Below are 20,035 nucleotides of genomic sequence, written 5' to 3' on the forward strand. Positions count from 1 at the left end.
CGAGTGGCTGTCACAGAGCCGTGCTGCGCAAGCGCAAGGAGTAGTGACGTTACACGGCGCACAGCTGGCGCGCCGGAGCCGCCGCCGCCGCGCGCGCCTCGTCGGTCTGCGCACGCGCGAGGAGCGGTGACGTCACACGGCGCACAGCTGGCGCACCGGAGCCGCCGCCGCCGCGCGCTCCACCGGCACTGTGCGCGCCTCGTCGGTGTGCGCATTCCAGAGGAATGACGTCATAGCCGCGGCCGACGCACTGGCGCCGCTGCACGCCCAGCTGTGCGCCTCCGTTGCGCAGTAGGCAAGTCTGACGCTGCACCGGAGCCGCTTGATAGCGCCTCTCCTTTTGTGCGCATGAGCTCACGCTACGTATATCCTGGCATAGCCGAGCTAAGCCACCGCAATTTTTGCAATGGGATCCAGTCGCATCGCGCGAGTGCTTTACATCGCCGGTGTGAACGCATCTTAAGAGGTTTTAAGGGTTTCGGTCGTAAGCAGTCGCAACCAGTCTTCTGTCAGAAAGTCAATGTGTGTTTTTTTTTCTCAATTTCAGAACAAATATTTCCACTCGCACCAAAGGGTACGCACGCATGCTTAGTAGATTTTTCACTGTTTTAACGCATTTGCCGTGCGCAGACTGGCATCAGAATTACGTTTATTTCTAATTGCCGCAAATATGTGCAAACGCTGAACTAGCTGAACAAACTACCGTCCATTGTTTAATGATTGTCAGTTATGAATCACCACAAGCAGTAAAAAACAACGGGGTTTCGTTGAAAGAAAAAAAAATACATGACAGAGCACTTAATTGCTTTCATGAATAAATAAAAGAGTGGTGTGCTACTTTCCGATATCTCAGTTCTTCAGGTGACTTCTCAACAGCCAGCGAGTTCAGAGAAGTGACAGCGAGGCACGTTGAAAAGGCGAATGTATGCCTGAAGAAATTAAATTATCCACGTTACTTAAAATATATGTTTTCCTTTCAGCTACCGAAATTACTACCGCACGGACGTCCTACGGTCCACTTAGCCTACCCGGTGAGATGGCCAGCTCATGAATTGAACGCACATCTCGACCCTAATGGAAACCATTAAATTGGTAACATACTTTCTCGCAGCTGACCAGACCACCGTTAAGTCGACAAGCATCGGCCCAAAGACCCAGTCAAACAAGCAGCAAGGGGATAAAACTTTGTGGATAGCTCCTTTATCGGACCTAAACAAAACCATTGCAAGAACTACGCCATTCGTACAAACCCTAACCTTCAAATCAGGTCGCTCTGTTTAATATGCGGGGTATAGCATACTCTGCGCATTGTTCCCAGGGCCCTTTCAGGTGGCACCGTATCTATCGAAAGCCACGCTTTGCGTTCGTGTTTTATTAAAGATCAGGTAGCACCCAACTGCTATTACAGAGTTTCGGATTAGGGTACCCAACGGTCTGGGATCTCCAAGTAGATTGGGGAGTTACACAGAGCATGCGTAGAACTTCGGCGCACGCGCCATCTAACGCCCCAGGCTGCTACACTCTACGAAATGCCTGCGCGTCTATTTACCCGCCAAGCATCCGAAGAGCCAATGTCTGCAATCTACAAAATCAGCTCGGCGAATGATGAGGCGGAACATCCCTTTAGATCTCAAAATTAAGTCTGCGCTGTGGCATTACGCAATGCAAAGCGTCATGCTTGTATTGCGGAATGCAACAGCGCAGACTTCATTTTTGAGTCTAAACGGATGCTCTCCCTATTGAAAAATCCGGCAAAAACTTCCAGTGATATCCGTTAAAAACTGGTCAAGTTTCACCCGTTTTCATCCGAGACCAACGTAGTTTACCAGTATTTGCTGGAATATTTGCCGGAAATTCATCCGCAGCAACTTTGCTTACCAGACGACCGAACTTTGCTGGAACTTTTTACCGGACACGAGTGACTCATTTTCCCGCTTACCGAACTCCGTTGGAAGCCAACGCGAGGGGAGGGGGAAGCAGAGACGAACCGGCGATTGGGTGTGCAATTATGTTGCCTAGAACGCACCAAGGACGAGTCCCCACGCACCCTCTCTCCCTCGCATTGGGTTCGTGGGGAAGATGGGGGGGGGGGGGGGGGGGATCTTTTTGCTGTCTGCTTTGAAGAAAACCAGTTTCTTGGTCCGTCAACGAGCAGCAACGAACGGATGCTCAGTGTCGGCTTCCCGTTCCATGTGTGCGACCTGCATCTTCCAGAGCAGCTGGGTGTGCGGTTAAAAAGAAAATATCTTTCATTGACCTGTTGCTTACGCCTTTTTGTCCGTCCGGCTTCAGAAGCTTGCAGTGAGCGGAAAAGACATCAGAGACGGCGTGACTCTGCCCGCGATTTCTCAATGGCGGCGGATGTTCGCTCCGCGCTTTCGTGGCTTTCGCTAAGCGTGGTACTGACAGTGTGTATGTGTCCGCGTGGTCCACCAGCGGCGACACCGTGATTGTGCCCTTGATTTATTCTCAACGGCGGCGGATGTTGGTGCGCGTTCCTGGTTTTCGCTAAACGTGCTACTGACAGTGTGTGTGTGTGTGTGTGTGTGTGTGTGTCCGTGCGGCGCACCTGCTCGGCTTTATTGGTTGGACTACCGTACATCTAAGAATTTACCCAGCGGCATTGTGAGTACCTTGAAAGCTATTTTTTGCGACAAAAAGCTCGCGGTTGTTCCTATTTGGTCTGATTGGTTTTGTCTACAGCTGTGCAAATTGTTTCACTGGTATAAACCCTGTGAAGTAAAGACATGGAACTTTCAGGCCTTTATGAAGTAACCGTTTTAATTATTACTGAATCGTCCAGCATCTGGTAAACAATGACATACGCCACCCACGCTTAACCACACTTCTTCCTAAGTGCCTCCCGTTGACGTCCGAAAAAAAAAAAGAGGAAAACACGACAAGTTCCGGTGAATTGCGGCAAATCCGGTGACTCCCAGCAATTTCTGGTGAATCCAAGGAAATTCGATTTTTTCCGGTAGGTTCCGGCTTTACCGGAAGTGAAAAGAGTCCCATAATCTAGTAAAATCGATTTTTTACAGGAAATGAAATTCGGGTAGAAATCTTTTTCAACAGGGACGATGGGTCCTCCAATTCGAACTGTGCATATGCGAGTTTTCGGTGGTAGCTTATGGCAGCTCTTCGCACCCCCCCCCCCCCCCTCTAGCCTCGGGCAACGCCTGACTGAAGAGCAGCGGCCGAGTGCGCGCTCTAGAGAAAGCCGACCAGGGCACGCACGTGACTTCCTGTTTGCTATGCATGATAGGTTGCACCAAGAAAGCTGTAACTTTGAGAAAGGTCGCTCCCAAGAGCGCAACTGATTTTGGCTTGCGCTTGATAGCCTTTCCTGCGGTACATCATAAGGTGAAACAGGGTATACAGAACAACATTAGCAGTTGTTTCGCACCGCGAAAAGCTCCAGTCAAACCACAGTAGTAAGCGCCTAACAGCGCTGATGATGGGGCTGACGGGGGCGCGCTCCTAGGTCACAGAACAGCAGCGCCATGGTGTCGTCTACGCGCAAAATCCTCACAAAGCGGCCGCCGCTCTTGCCACTACAACCCCCTCTAGAACACTGTACTCCTACTGACATGAATGAAGACGGCACCATCAGCACTACCTATGACCAAAATCAGTATCATCAGCACCACCCGAGCTTCGCCCCATCAACATCATTCACCACGTGGAGATGCGGTAATTGTTTTTCTTGGTGTTCTTTGTTTTTTTCGAAGTAATATTCCAAGAACACTTAAGTACTTGTTATGAGTTGTAAATGCGAAAGCATGAATGCCGTTCTTCCGCTCCCATAGTTTGTCTGCGGTGTACTGGCGTGGACGACGAAGTTTCGCTACTACCGAGGTTGGCGAGCGCGCGCTCTCGTGAAGAAACCGCAGCTTCGCACCCCCCCCCCCCCCCCCCCCCCCCCGGCCCCTCTCTAGCCTCGGGCAACGCCTGACTGAAGAGCAGCGGCCGAGTGCGCGCTCTAGAGAAGCGACCGCCAATAGCTAGAAGCCATTTTGCTTAGCAAATGGGAAAATGGGCATTTATCTCGCTTTTTTTTTTTTTTTTTTTTTTTTTGTGGGTACAGATTTTGCCGGCTCCGCTCCAGGAGATAGCTAATTCTTTCGCACTAAAAATAGAAGTTGCTCTTCTGTACAAGTGGGTTCGCTGCACTGCTTTATGGCTGCTTTGTTGCGGAGGCTAGGGAGGGTCTAAGTCACCTTGCGCCTTATAAATGCAACTAAACCTTCCCGGGGAGTCTCCGTTGTGTCTTAGTGGCCGACTGCACCACGCGCACTTCGACGGCCGGAATTGACGGATGCTTACATTTTTTTTTTTTTTAAATTGCTTCACAGACTAAGTGATCGCGCAATTTCGGCGGGCCGTATTGGCGCGCTCGCAGATTGAATTTTCTTTGGCGAGCGTCTCCCACGGGCAATCTGGATCAACCCGAATTAACAGATTACTTTAAGACGTCGTTTTGGGTGACGCAGCCTCCAGATCTGTCAAGGACCGCTACGAAACCCGCTCCCGCCGAAATAGTCGGATTCAGCAGAAAGCCGACCAGGGCACGCACGTGACTTCCTGTTTGCTATGCATGATAGGTTGCACCAAGAAAGCTATAACTTTGAGAAAGCTCGCTCCCAAGAGCGCGGCTGATTTTGGCTGATTAAAAAGGAACATATGTATTACGTACAGTTAGACTGGCCATGTGAAGGTTTTTTTTTTAATTAATGATGAGGATATCCGTTACCACGAAAATTTCGCATTGTAGGAGATTAGTATAAAATTAATATCGGAACCACCCGAAATTGTTTTCAAAAGTCTTGACGGATGACATCCTAAAAATAAAAAAAAAAGGCAGGGCCGCACTAGCGCGTGCTTAGGGCTCCGTGCTGCCGCAAATGTTATCAGCAAGGTGGTCTTATAGTAAATAGGTTGTCACAAATGTCAGCAGTTTTAATCGTGTTGAAGCTTGTTATTTTCAGCAACATGGATCAAAGGGTTTTAAATACAAGTGATACAAATCTAATGCACTGGGAAACGTAAACACGTTATGAGGAGAAAGGTTGTGTGAAGCCGGAGAAGACAATCAGCGGTGGTTGTCGTAAGGGCAAGGCAGGATTCGAACGATGATTCTTGGATGAGCAGGCAGTAAAGCGAGATTAAAAAAGTATATGAGGTGGTTAACCCCACTGCCCCTGCTAAAGGTATAGGTTTTAGTTCCATCACCGAAAACTCAAAACAGACTCTAGAACGTTGAGACAAAGCTATAAAACCTTCCTCAGTGAAACTTCAGCGTGGCAAATGACAGAGGAGGGCAAAGTATCATGTGATCATTCAGGCGGCCGTAGGTACGGGTCAGTGCATCTTCCCTGGTAGAAAAGTCAGTTATAAATCTTGTCAGTCGATGTTTAGAGAGCGAGAGGATATTGTGCCAGTTTTTTTGGCGACATGGTTACACGCCGTAGATGAAAACATTTGCCAGTGCAATATGACTACTCGGTTGGGGAATTTAACGTGCATCACACAGTTGTAGTCCACAACTTCACGTGTTTTTTTTTTTTTTTTTTGGGGGGGGAGGGGGTGGGGGAGAGATCCAAACACTGAAAAAGAGTGCCACTGATTTGAGAGACAACGACGAGCTGCCCCAGGGTTCTAAGCCTACTTTGTGTCGTTTCCTGGTGTAATTTAGGCTTACAGAAGCCGAGACGGAACCTCTACCCGTTCCTAATGTTAAAGGAGAACATCCTCCAGTTGGTACTTAGGGATATCAGGTGTCAAGGAGACACTAAACTGAGATCAGCACGATATATCGCCAACGTCAAACTAGAATTAACGCCGGCATTAAAACTGTCAAAATACTGATTGACCGCAATGTATGTCAACGAGCCTGGCATTCGTGTCAGAGTTGAGTTCCGGGCTCAGGGACGAAGAGTAATTGTCGCTAATGCAGGAAATAAGTCATTCTTTGTTGCCGGCTGCCTGAGTGTCTTCCATAGATAAAAAAAGCACACACACAACGAGGAGATGAACTGAAACAAATTTAAAGTGTGATTTTGCCATCTCACCTTCTGGGCCGAGCTGATCCCAACGGTGGTACTGTTATGAACTATGGTATAAGCGCCCTGCCAAAAACAAAGCTCTGAATGTGATGCTAGGACCGCGACATGGAAGATTGACGTCCGACGGTTGTCATCCACCAGCCAAAAGTTTAGCCTTTGGTGACATAGCAGATATTGGGTCAACGAAACGTTTCCACCGTAACGTGATATCTCAGATGACTCCTCTCCCCCCCTCCCAAACCGAATGCCTACCCCCTCCCCAGACCTGACCCAGAAATCCGCTCCTGCTGGGTGCGGTGGTTTCCGCCGTACCAATGTGAGCTGAACCTCACGGAGTTATTTTGGCCACAGGTGAAGCACAAGGTCACATTAAAGTACACTGTATTAAGACAAAGCATGTTGAGGGACACTGGAAGGAATAGGTGGAGAATGGGACAGTTTACTATTGGTGTGGTTGCGTAGGACACGTGAAGCAGTTTGAAGCAAATTCTAAAGATAAATATAGACTCTGAACATCAAATGAGCAGTTCCGAAACGCTCTTCAAGCTTTTTAATAAAATTAAATTTTTTATGCACAGATGATGTTTCTTGATTATGTACAGCTCATAGCAGATGTTTGGGCTCCTTGTCTCTTTTCCAACCTCTTAATGAAGACGCTTCTTGTATCACCATATGTATAGATATATGGTTAGGTGAGAAGCAAACTACCTTCGTGTGCTAACCATTGTGATTGTGATTTTTTTCTTTGCTTGACATATCGACCGCCACCACAGGAAAAATGTCACAGGAGTCTGAAAGAATGCGAATAAGCATAATGTAAGAGTGCACAATAAAAATTAAAAAAAAACACGTAGTGAGTATTACATTTACAAAAAGCTAACACATCTGCCGAACACCTACATAAACACCAAGTACGCTACTTTACATCGCTTGACTGCACCTTAGCGCGAACACCCCCTACGAGCCCTGATACCCAATTTCTGTAACAAATGTGCAAATTTTTTAGCCTGAAAGTATGCAATAATTAAACCACATTCGTTGGAGGGTAACTCCGCTTCATTTTTGGTAGCGAGAAAACAATGCAGTTTTTTTAGTATCATCGAGAACGACCGTAGGTCAAATACTATAACATAATGCCACCCTTTAATTTTATTAGATTTGCTAACAAAATCTACGGTGCTCCGTAGATTTTGTACTGTACTTCCGTTTTGGTTACGTTTAGAGCTGGGGGAACAGTTTTTTTATTTCATATTTTCTTCCCCAGGCCATAAATCATGGATGGATGGATGACTCCGGCTGAGCCTTTTGGATTGGGCGGTAGCTTACGCTACCTAGTCATTTCGTTTTACCATTACAGAGATGCATTTCGCCATGTAGTGGTGCACCGAAGAACATGAAGACAGCAGCTTAATAAGCTGCTGTCCATTGCTGGACGCCCCGCCCAGTCTAGCTCCCTATAGCCGAGGTGGTTCGGTAAAATGTACGGCCAGCCTTCGAACCAAAGGATCCAGAGGGCGTGCTTGCAATTGAGGCGCAAAAGTTGTCGTACGCCGCAATGGCCTGAATGCTACCGCTTCGCCCATATGCCGCTCCGCCTCGACATTTGTCTCCAGCGGAGCAGTATGCCTGACGCCATGGCGACCAAGTCCCATTCGCACGCCAGGAGCCCCGTGCACCCCGGAACACCAACGTGTGAGGAACGGCCGACTGACGCCCTATCTGCTACCACTGCGGAGAGGCTGCAGCCATGTCTGCCGACGGCGCAGCTTCCGCCCCATCGGCGTCCGGGGGTTCGCGCCGAACCACCCTCGGACCCGCCTTGGTGAGAGTCCGAGAAACATCGAGGCGTACCAGGGCCGACGTTCGTTCTCGCTGCCGGCTGCACCCAATGATCTCGTTCGCCGTCCCCACGATGTCCAAAGTCTACACTTCACCGTTCCCGCTGACAAAAGCCTGTCCACCATTCAAACCTCGAAACCTAAGCGCGGCAACCCAGGGAAGAGGAATTGCCGCTCACCGACGAAGTAAATATCCTCCCCAATCACTGGAGGTGTCCCACTCTAACGACGATTCGAAACGGAAGAACGCTCCTGCGACGGAGCCCAATAACCTCAACATAGTTATTGACGGCCACGACGCGATGGCACTCATTGACACCAGAGCAGACCACACGGTTCTGAGTGGGAAGCTCTCTAGCCGCTTTCGGAAAGTTACGACATCGTGAGATGGTCCACAGATCCGAACCGCTGAAGAACACCTCATCCCACCCGTCGGAAGATGCACCGCTCGCGTCGAGACTCATGGCGGAAGCTGTTCGGTGAAGTTCGTCGTTCTTCAGGACTGTGCGGGGGGCGTTATCTTCGGGGTAGACTTCTTGTGCGAGTAAGGAGCTGTCATTGATCTGGAAGTGAACAGGTTGACGTTACAAAAACCTTTCCTACCACCGGAGGAAACAAAAACAACGTCATCCGTGGTCAGTGTCTTTGCCGACCATGTAAGCCTGCCGCCGCGGTCAAGTGTTTTGTACCAGTCATAACCCATGAGGCTTCTCGCGTCGATGTTCTGCTCGAGGCCAGCGTTCAGTTGTATCTACGGAGAGAACTCGCAGTTGCAAAGGGTGTGACGGAGCTTCAAGATGGGTGCGCCAGAATCCTCGTTATAAACGTCCGATAAAAAGCCACTGCACCTTACTAAAGTGACCACCGTTTGCCACATGAAGGAACTTCAGGACTCAGCCGCCATTACTGCACTCTTGGAGGAATCGTCTTCACCGCAGTGCCCAAAAAACGCGAACCTCGGAACTGCACCTCGATCCGGTTTTCTGCTACAGGACGACGACGCCTGCTTGACCTCCTCGGCGAGTTAACTGAGTGCTTTCTCACTTCCTTAAGTTTATGACAATTGACGGTAGCGAACCACCGCACTGTTACTGACGACAACGCGCTCCCTGTACACCAGTCACCGTAATGAGTCTCTGTAAATGAAAGGGAGGTAATCCAAGCACAAGTACAAGAAATGCTCAATGACGACATCATCCAGTTTTCAAGTACTCCGTGGGTGTCGCTGCAGTCATCCTTCTGCAGAAGAAGGATGGGACTCTTAGGTTCTGCGTAGACTATCGTCGACTAAACGCCGTGACGAAGAAGAGCACATACCCGCTCACACGAGTGGACGACACCCAGCACCGGCTGCGCCACACCCGATATTTTTCGCTGATGGACCTGAAGAGTGGCTATTGGCAGTTCAAAGTCGACGAGCGAGAACACGAGAAGACCGGCTTCGTCACGCCGGGCGGATTGTACGAGTTTCAAATTATGCCTTTCGGACTTAGACCTGACTCGGACTCGGACCGGGACTCGGACCTGCAACCTTTCAGTGTGTCATGGACACCATGCTAGCAGGTCTGAAATGGCAGAGCTGCCTTCTCTACTTAGACGACGTCGTTCTGTTTTCACGAGATTTTACAAGCACCTGAGAAGCCTTCGAGCAGTACTACAAGTGATTTGATCTTAGTAGTTTCTCCGCTGGTTGCCAGGTCACGCCTACAAGCACTCACGTGCTTTTGCGGACCTGTTTGTAATGATGTATATTTTCTTCGTGCAATAAAGACATTATTATTATTATTATTATCTTGACCGCTGGTCTCACCCTCAAACCGACGAAATGCCGTTTCGCCTATGACGAACTAAAGTTCTTACGCCACGTCGTGAGCAACGAAGGTGTTCGCCCTGACCCCGAGAAGACGCACGCCGTAGCCGCATTTGCACCGTCATCGGCAAGAAGGCCGTTACAAGATTATCGGGTCTCTGCGCCTGGTGTAAGCGCTTCATTCCAGATTTTGCCAAGCTTTCTGCGGCGTTTACACATCTCAAAAAGGCCGCTGTGAAGTTTCAATGGTGAGAACTACAGGGGGCATTCGACGAGCTTAAGCGGGGTTTTCAGACACCACCGATCCTTATAGCCATATCGACCAGTTCGCAGAAACAAAAGTTCACACCGACGCAAGTAATACCGGACTTGTCACGGTACTGGCACAAAGGCAGCTGTGTGCAGAGCGATTCGTAGCATACGGAAGTCGGACGCTGTCTAAGTCAGAGTGCCACTATTCAATGGCAGAAAAAGAATGCGTGTTTGTCGTCTGGGCGATAGCGAAGTTTCGCCCGTACTTGTATGCGACTCAATTCCGCGTGGTCACCGATCACCACTCGCTGTTCTGGCTCGCGAACCTAAAGGATCCCTCTGTTCGCACCGCCCGCTGGAGTCTCCGACTGCAACAAGTCGACATGACCATTACATACAAATCCGGTTGCAAACACAGTGACGCCGAATATCTGTTGAGAGCCCCGTCGAGTCACACCACCTGCCAGAACCGACAACGAGGAGGACAAAAGTTTTCTCAGCGCAGTCAAGGTAGCCAACATGGCAGGACTTCAACGTGACGACTGGGAACTCCGTGCCGTGATTGAACACCTCGAAGGTCAAGAAAGTACCGTCACCCGCATTTTCTCTCGAGACTTGTCAAGCTTCGGAATTCGACGGGGTGTTCTTTCCAAAAAATAATTTCTTGACCAGCAACCCCGATTGGCTACTGGTGACAACTACCAGTCTTCGCGCAGATATCTTCCAAGCCCGCCATGGCGACCCGACGGCTGGGCACTTTAGCTACAGGAGGATGCTCGCCAGGATTTTGAATATGTACTACTGGCCGAGGCTACTGAAGACCGTTCACCTCTACACTCGGTCATTCCATTAGTGTCAGCGACGCAGGAAACCACCGACGAAGCTGTCAGGACTTCTGCATACGATTTCTCCTTCATTAACGACGTTTCAGCAGATGATAATAGATTTACTTGACCCTTTTACGCCGTCAACGTCGGGAAACCACCGCATAATCGTCGCCACAGATTATCTCACGCGATACGCCGAAACGAATGCCCTTCCTTCAGGGACGGCTGTGGAAGTCGCCTAGTTTTTCATCGAGTTCATCGTCCTCTGGTATGGCACTCCCGCAGTTCTGATTACAGATGCAGGTCATTGTTCATGGCACAGCTGATGCAAGAGATCCTCCGTCTCAGCCACACCAACCCCCGGCGAACCACAGCGTACCATCCTCAGACTAATGGGCTGACGAAACGCCTAAACAAGACCATCGCCGACGTGGCGTCGATGTACGTTGACTTTTAACACAAGACGTGAAACGAGGTCCTTTTATGTCACGTTCGCCTACAACACAGCTGTTCAAGAAAGCACTGGTGTTTCACCATATGCAGCTGGTGCATGGTCGCAAGGTGACCACAATGCTTAACATCATGCTAGCTCACGAGCCAGATGGCGACGGAAGTGACGACACGCAGGGTGTGGCGCAACGAGCAGAAGTCCGCCAGCTCGCCCAAGTCCGGATTCAAGACCAGCAAAGCGTGTCGACTCTAGCCGCTACAACCTGCGCCGTCTGGACGTTTACCTCCAGCCCGGAAACCGGGTGTGAGTGGGGACACCGATACAACATCGTGGCCTCAGTGAGAAGCTTTTAAAGCTCTACTTTGGACCATACAAGGTCCTTCAACGGCTGGGAGATCTCAACTACTAGCTGGTGCCATACGGAACGCACGCATTATCGCGACGCCGACCGCGATCCGCAGTGGTTCATGTCGTTCGACCCAAGCGAATCTACACTCGATAGGGCTGTAGACTTTGTGTGTTCCAAATTACTCTTTAGTTTACCGTTCTTCAGTATTTGTTTTGTGTTGCATCGGGGGAATGTACATTTTCAAAGGGGTGTAATGCCGCGCGCACAGCTGGCCAAGTAGGCTGCGCGCCCGTGGCCGAAGGGTTAGCGTGCTTGGCTCCCACGCAAAAAGCTGAGGTCCGATGCCTTGCCGCGGACACGCCTTTTTTTTTTTTTTGTACATGTCGCGTTCTGGTAAATCCGAGAACCCTATCACTTATTCGAGGTTAGAACGTTCTAGGCGTCGAACCTTCTACGCCGATTGCTCCAGGCGTGTACATAAGGGGCTCCACATGGCGAGCCGCAGTCAGATTCGCCCCAGCGCTCAATTCTGCTGTTCCGCTGACATCGACCCTGAGACCTTCTTCTGTTTTGTTTTGGGGCATAAGTTCGTCCCATTAAACGTTCAGTTTCTCCAGTTAACTCGCCGCCTAATCATTTTTATTCGTGACAATATCAGAATTGCACGAATAATGTTTTACTTTTCATGAAACAAATGACGTTGGGTCGTTCTTTAGTGCTTTTCACAATGAGATCATCCACTATCTAGATTTTTCTGAAATTGATCAGAGTTGCCCTCTAGTGTGAGTCCTAGAGCCCGCCAACACAAGTTCCTCGACTGGCAGGTTCCCTATCGATGCATCGACAATCTTGCAAAAGGTTATTGCAGTGTAGGTCCGTCTAACGAGTGGCCGCCTGCTCAGTACTATGCTAGAGATTATTCAGTTTTATTCTTAAAAATCTGCACTTCGTCGCTAAGTAGCTTTAGGCGCTTTGTGTTGTAGAAAAATATAGTAACGAAAACTCGAAGTTTGATTTTTTGTTTTTGTGATTGAAGGGGCCGAAAGCAAGATGATGAAATGAGTTTTTTTAATACACTGTTTATGCAAAAAACGCATTCTGGTTTAAACAAAAAAAAAATTCGTGTTTCGGTAATAACGCCGTGCTATTATTACGTTACTACCCCTACACGATAGTGGCGTTAGTCCGTAGAAATGTGTTTGAAAATTTTTCTAGCCAAACCTTCTGCGCCAGGCAATCTTATCAAGCACGAAGCTTTTATACAGATCATATTTTCCACGCGCCTGGGCGTTTGTGCACTGAGCAAACTACTCGAAATGTTGAACTAAAAATACATACATATGCACATATGCATCTTGAAAATCAAGTTCACGCGATGCACTGTGCTGTCGTAACAATACTTTCGAAGGGAGATCAAAAACGAATTTATAATGTTCAAATAAACTTTTGATTTTACTCTTTAAGCGGACACAAACGAAAAGCGCAAAACTTGGCATTTCATAGCAGATAGGATTATCGTTGTTTCTACTTACCCATGCCAACAAAAGTGCGAACATGAACATGGAGCCTTTCCTGTAGCCGAAGGTGTCCACCATGTATCCACCTACAGGCGGCGATATCAGGCCCCTTAAAAATACAAGAATGCGCTTTAAAGTAAGCATATACCTTTCCATAGAAACGTATGAAGGCGCTTTTATTGCTGTGTTTGTGCGTTATACGCGCGGACTTTCTGGCTTGCCGTAATAGACCGATTTCCCCAACCAGTTTGGTTAATCCACCGCCGCCACAATGCGTCAAGAAAACTTTAAACTTTCTGCACGTGCAATGTCAACCTTGCTGGAGCTCTGTGCGCGCAGAGCCCGAGACGGCACTAGCCGTCTCGGGCACTGGCGCCTGCCTCCTGCGAACTAAAGCATAGCTTCCTCTATAGGAGGTATTCACTGGATTTGTGGGTGCTGTTTAGAGCGCATGCTCAGAACGAGCTCACATTAATAGCCTGCTAAGACCGGCAACCTTGATGGTGCTAAATGCACGCTCCAAAGGGACTGCGGAAGCTCGCCGTCAGCACGCGCTCAGCAGCAGCGCACATGGATGTGGCCGCCAGTGAATACTCCCTATAGACCTTTCCAATGTTTACAAATCCACAGCTCAGCGTGCGATCTCCACAGCTCAGCACGCGCGTGTGCGTCGCTTCGGAAAGCGAGCAAATCACGCGCGATACGCACGAACATTGAAAATGAAACCGGCCAGCAGCCCTTTTCTGGAAAGGTCTATACTCATAAATCCTGACAGATCGCCATGAGACGCGGCCGCCGAAAGTGAAAAGGTAGAGCGGCAGACAAGGGGCATGTAACGGGCGCCCCGCTGTGGCGAGACGCAGAGACACACTTGTCCCGAGCGATGGAATACCTGCTCGTGCTTCTCGCGTTCCTCGGGCTACCGCTTCTTTTCTCGTCAGGTTTGATAACCACGTTTCAGGTCCTTGCCGCTGCAAAAGCTGCGCGCTGACTACAGGCTCCCCAAGAAATGCTCTGTGCTGCCAGATCCTCGTGCTCCATATCTGCGAACGGGCAGCCTATGGCTCCGTCATCGAACTGCGAGGCTTTGTGAGTATAAAGGAGGCTATGACTAAAGTTATGGTGGCTTCCCGCGTGCGCCCAAGGTTTAGTGAGATCGGTCTATTGCGAGCGAGCGCTGGCTGGACTGTGATTTAGCACGTGTGGACTGTGATTTTTGTAAACAGTAGAAACGTGCATTGGCAGAAAGAGAACTATAAACGCGAACAAAGAAAAAACATTGTGCTTTTGTGCCTTTTTTTTTTTCATAGACAAGTCTCAGGTTTTAAATATTGTAGAAACCTTACCATTCTGGGATTTAAAGAGCTTTTTTTTCCTCAGCATAAAAGTTTTATTTTGTGAGGCCGTCTAAACGTTAATGGCATAATATTTTTAATATCGGCCATGTCAATAACTAATTAGTAATTACCCATCATTCCGCTGGGAGGACCAAGTTGATTAAGAAATACAAAAATAACAGCAATGATTACAGGGCTCATAAGTTTGGATGAGCTTTGGGATGCATGCTAAGAGGTAGTTGTATTCAGAAGAAGTAAATCAAAACAAAGCCGTCAGTGGTTTCGCGTATTGAATTTTTTCTTGTACCCGCTTGACTTCAATAGATTTAGCCCTTCAAGTTAAAAATTGTGTATCGAAATGATGCTAAAGTGTTACAAGATCAATACTCAATAAGTATTTTTTTATTTCTATTATGTTTGTTTGCCTTTTACTGAAAGCAAAACAAATAATAACACAGAAGAGAATAATCTTAGGTCCAAGTGATATAGTCTTTTCCGCTCGCAGTACTAGATTGTATTAGTGATGAAAGCTAGTATTAGCGAGTGTTTTTTTTTATTGTTTATAAAATAATGATATCTGAGTATGTTGAGTGCACTTATTTGGGGCCCTAGCTGGCGAAGAAATTTAGTCCTTACAAAGACTGGACGTCTTGTTAGAAGCCATATGATGTCATAGATAAAATGAAGACTTGGAGCGAAATATCGTTACTATTTTCTCTTTTTTAAGTGAAAGCTAATAAACCCCTTCTAAATTTGCGTCTGGCCACTTTGATATCTATTCTAACCTGAAGAATGGCATATGTGTCGTGCTAATGACCGCCTCGTGGTTTCTGATGATGAAAGAAGTTGAAGCTTCTCGAAGCGGATGATGGGATGACTATATATTCGAGGCGTTAGTACAATGCGACGCAGGAATTGAATACAAGACCTGCGTAAGCGCTCATTTATAGCTGTGGTCCAGTCAATATGGCGGCCCATAATCCGTTTTACAGCCCTTTGACGTATAACATTTTATCGCGGCTACAGTGTGGGTCGGTGCTTCGTCCTTACCGGTTGTATATTTGTCGCAATCGCAACTAAGATATCCAGAAAGGATTGTAAGGTGAAAACACACGCTCGGACTTGCTGATGACTAGCGGAAGTGATGGTGCCTACCAAAATACTACAGACTGCAATTTGATTATCACCATTAGTACGGTAAGTGGTAAACTGCTATTTGAGCAACCAGATGGCACTGAATTTCGAGAACGGTCAAGGCTTGCTGGGTAATTGTTTCAAGTGATAACAAAAATAACAATTCTAGCTTAATGTTTTATGGCCATTATGCTGAAAGACACAGATGTTAAATTTAGAATTTAACCTAATTATTGTGACCTTACCCAATGACGAGAAATCCGAAAACTGTTGACGAAACAAATCCAGTTGTTTGAACATCGTCACTATATCCTTGCTCCCTAAAGAAAAAAATACTAGATGTTACATTTTATTCCAAGGCGCTTAACTTTGAGAAATATTTATATTAGGATCAACAAAATGGGGCTATATTCGCCTGACGAAACCCCATTTTCCTCTAGCTACCACAGTCAAAACCAAAATGGGAAATGAGCACTTAAAATGAATGCATCATAAAGATTGAACAATAGTTATTTTTTTATTCTGTTTTTAACGTATGCCTGAAGGGATATACTAAATGTGTCTTAAAGGTCCCATTTGTGTAGCGTGTAGCAGTGCCATATGCACGTTTATGTAGACCGACAAAATATAAAAATACAATACTTTGCATTTCATCATTTTGAAAAAGAAAATTTACGTGAATTCAAAAACTCGTCTCTTTATGTAATATCAGAATATGAGGACCAAACTAACATACGGCATTTAAAATGCCATCTATTTAATTTCGCAGCTGCTTAATAAGCCACTGATGTTGTGGCTAAGACTTTAAAACCGTCTGTAGTCTGTAATATTTAACGCGCATCAGAGCAAGCAACAGTATTACCCCATCATTTTCGCCTTCTACGTCTCATTGAGCATTGACAAATATTACAAGATCACAAACAAAAAGGGTAGAGACCAATAAATAGTTGAGCGCTTACCACTATAATTATCTTTTTTGCTATTACCTCGCCGCGTTAGAGCCGAATTGGCTCCACTAATATGAGGGGTAGCACATTTAATATTATTATATGCGCCATTAAAGTTGCACTGAGGTTTTTTTTTGTTTTTTAAAGTAAACTTTAAAGTTTCTATTCATTTATGATTCGTGTGTTTTAAATAGGCAGTTGAAACCCGATTTAGTATATACAATAGAGACAAAATGACATTAAAAATAAAACCAATTTTGCGAGTGTGAAAAAATTAGTTGACTTTTACGTCTTCAGTAGGGCCCTAAAAGTTTAAAGATACAGTTTTTAGTAATATTTCCACCGCATCATATACAGAAGGCTCTACATTAGGTAATTTATATTGCATCAGTGTTAGAACTTGCCATAATATTGCTGAACACTCATTAAGTTTACTTTGACAAGCTAGATGGTCGATTTACGTAGGGTTTCATTCATACATTGTATACTTAAGGACGTTGGAAAATGAACAGATGAATTGTCCCGCCGTGCCAAGTCCTATGAGCACAATTGAGGCGCACACTGAAAACAGGCTCCTAGAAAGAAATAAGCAAACAAAAGTAAGAATAGTATGCAAAGGGTTTTAATTTTGCTGCTACAATACACCGAGAGACTGTGGTTTCCAAGGCTTCGTACCGATTTTAGGCTATAGTCGGAAGATCTCTAAATTTCGACCGGCTGGTCAGATCCAGCCCACGGAAGCCTTCCGACAGGCCCGCGGCTGGGCGCGGTCCTTGCGGTGACGCCCGGCATAAGGCCCACTTTCAACAGGCCCGTTGCTACCCGCACAAAAATAAGAGGGTGCCAAAAAAAAAAGAAAACGGAATTGGGATGCTTACCAAACGCTTCGTATCCGTTTTGGTTTACTATCCCGCTGATAGTTTTGTATCTCACATATTGCACATACTCATCATCGACATCATCATCTTTAGTCCCCTAATTGTATGTCCGTGTAATTATGTCAAAATGATTTCGCTTGTTCCTAGGTTGTAGGTTTTGCGCATTCTTATGCTCATTCCTACCATTTTCAATAGTCATCTGCCATTTACAAATATGGCCACATTTCTAAGTGCCTTGATTTATGTTCGGTGAGGTTTCTGGGCTACAATTATTATTATATGTCATAATTAACGAAATATTCAAGTATTCTATATACTAAACTGTATTACCAGCAAGCCAGTTATCAGCATGTAAGTAGTTTATTATTACACCTCGGATAACTTGTTTAAAAACTATTTTACTATACTATGGCTTGTTATGTTCAAATTATCTTGTGTATTTATATAGTGCTTTTGGAATTTTCGCTTGATTATTTTGTAGCCGTTGGAGCTGCGACACACACCTAATTCGGCTCATCTGCCATTAAGTTTGGAGCCCCCTGGGTTAGTGTAATAACACCCATTACGATTTTGCTTCAACTTTGTATCAGTTTTGTATTAACAAAATTCAACTTTACACTATCCGCGCCGCAAAAAAACAAAAAAATGTTTTGCTGCCACAATATGATGTCGTGCTGGATCATAAACCAAACACAAAAGACTCTTAATTAACCACGTCATCTATGCATACTTCAGATAGAAAGATGCGTATAATTTCACCAATGTAGAAAGTTGTAAATTATTTAGTGAAGAAAATGTTTCCAACAAAGTAAAGAGTTTTAGGTAGATTGCTTCAGATCATATATTGTGCTTAAGCATACTTTTAGGCGTAGAGTACAGGTCTTGTAAAGTTTGTTTCTAATTATCACCAGCTTGAGAGTTGATGACCTGATCAACACAATGTCCTTGTTCGATGAACTTTTGGTGACAGCGAAATCGACGGCACCTAACGGCTAGTACAGGAAGCTGTTGCGGCAGGTTCGCTCACCAGCCTTCTCGAGCGAATCAAATATTAACAGCGCCTGGAGGCCTAAAGACGAAGCCTTGAAAGTAGGTTTGAAAGCACGAGGTGAAAATTGTCAATAGCCGGTAGGTATTCAAAAGAAATGTGGCTTATTCTTGGATGCTTAGATGGAACCCAAGCCTCCACATTATCATTCTCGAATAGACTAAAGTGTGCCTTCCATAGTGATTTTCCCAATGTTAACGACGCTGAAAAATCAAGAAAAGAATATCGATAGTGTAACAGAATAGCTTAGTAAACTGCTTACTCGGATATCTGCTCGTATTATTTTAAGATGAATTAAAATGCCACATCTTCTGTTTGTATTATTCTCGCCGAAATAACAGATAATGACTGAACTTTTTAGGTTTTGATTTTTCACTTATTCGTTATGAATTCTTGCATAAATCTACTTATCGGAACCAGTCAATTTGTAAGTTAAAAAATCAGATTAAAGCTAACACAACATATTATGTCTTTTATTCATTGGAATTTAAGAATAACCATATTCAGAAGAGTAGTATTACCGACTAGATGGACATACCAAATAAAATTATACAATTCGGCGACAATTATCACCGATATTCTAGTTCTTTTTTTTTAAATTTCCGATCCTTGGGGAAAAAACAAGAAAACAAAAACAAGGCACCACGATTAAGTGTCCCCGCATGGGAATTTGACCAACAAGTTCGAAATCTTCATATGTTACTGGAGGGAGCGCAAGCATTATTTTAATTATAGGCGGTTATAAATAAAACTTAACACTTACGGCTCCGTGTCAAAAAAAGGTGCTGGTCCAATTATTAGATAGGCAATTACAGTCATCAGTTGACCACAGAAAGCAAAAAACGTTTCCATCTGAAACACCGCGTTGTCAGAATCATTACACATATCTTTGTGTTAGAAAAATTTCCTACCTTAAAGACTGCGTTCGGCGTTTCGTAGAAACAATTATGGACGAATGCGAAGTGACGAATAAAGTTAGGGTTCTTATGATCTCACATACGTGTTATTGAAGGAGTCTTGTTTAGTAAACTGGAAAGTTTTATTTTTCTCTAGACGAGTTCAACCGGATTTACCTCTGGCAAGAAATGCATCAATTAGATGAAGTTAAGAGAAACAAAAGGTAAAGGGGCAGATAAGAGGTGTATATGTGATCATTATGACAACGAAATCTAGAAACAAATATTGTCATGGTGTTAGTACTTGAGATAAACAATAATGGCCTTTTATTACAAAAGGTACCATCGTATAAATAAACCTCTTATCAATGTAGGGCTGTCTTACCCTCAGTAACTTTTCTTAATAGGTTAATTCAAATGATAATGCATAACTTTCCTCGTATGCTTCAAGGTGGCTTATAAGGTTACCTTTTGAAATTGACTCTCAACCACATCAAACACTCGGTAAGGGACATAACAGTTAAGAAATATTCAAGGCTGTCACCTCCAAATGGCAAAAGAGTCCCGCTGTTAGTGATCCGATCGCATAGCTGATGGCTGGGACCATAAAGACAGCCCCAAGCTCCATGCTGTTGAGGTTAAACTGAAAGTGAAGTCATCTTACATCTTAGGGTCAGATGCGTCCC

The 20,035-nt window shown here is 45.8% G+C and overlaps 1 protein-coding gene across 10 annotated transcripts in view; it reads right to left on the reverse strand.

Annotated features, from left to right (window-relative positions):
* Window positions 1-6,585: 6,585 nt before the first annotated feature.
* Window positions 6,586-20,035, reverse strand: part of LOC115331628 (MFS-type transporter SLC18B1) — a 35,948-nt gene continuing 22,498 nt past the window's right edge. For 4 of the 10 annotated variants that reach the window (XM_042291744.1, XM_042291747.1, XM_042291743.1 and 1 more), the window contains 7 exons: window positions 19,894-19,992; window positions 19,217-19,305; window positions 17,007-17,102; window positions 15,826-15,900; window positions 13,125-13,218; window positions 8,333-8,466; window positions 6,772-6,856 (listed from right to left, as the gene is read on the reverse strand). In XM_042291744.1, the coding sequence (XP_042147678.1) occupies window positions 6,847-6,856; window positions 8,333-8,466; window positions 13,125-13,218; window positions 15,826-15,900; window positions 17,007-17,102; window positions 19,217-19,305; window positions 19,894-19,992 (597 nt within the window). In that variant the 3' untranslated portion in view covers window positions 6,772-6,846. Of the gene's footprint in view, window positions 6,857-8,332; window positions 8,467-13,124; window positions 13,219-15,825; window positions 15,901-17,006; window positions 17,103-19,216; window positions 19,306-19,893; window positions 19,993-20,035 lie in introns of those variants that run through there. The other 6 variants (XM_040504013.2, XM_042291748.1, XM_040504014.2 and 3 more) reach the window with 5 other exon arrangements.

The sequence above is a fragment of the Ixodes scapularis genome, unplaced genomic scaffold (genome assembly GCF_016920785.2).
Source record: "Ixodes scapularis isolate PalLabHiFi unplaced genomic scaffold, ASM1692078v2 PGA_scaffold2__306_contigs__length_199485367, whole genome shotgun sequence".
In the NCBI taxonomy this organism is placed as follows: domain Eukaryota; kingdom Metazoa; phylum Arthropoda; class Arachnida; order Ixodida; family Ixodidae; genus Ixodes; species Ixodes scapularis.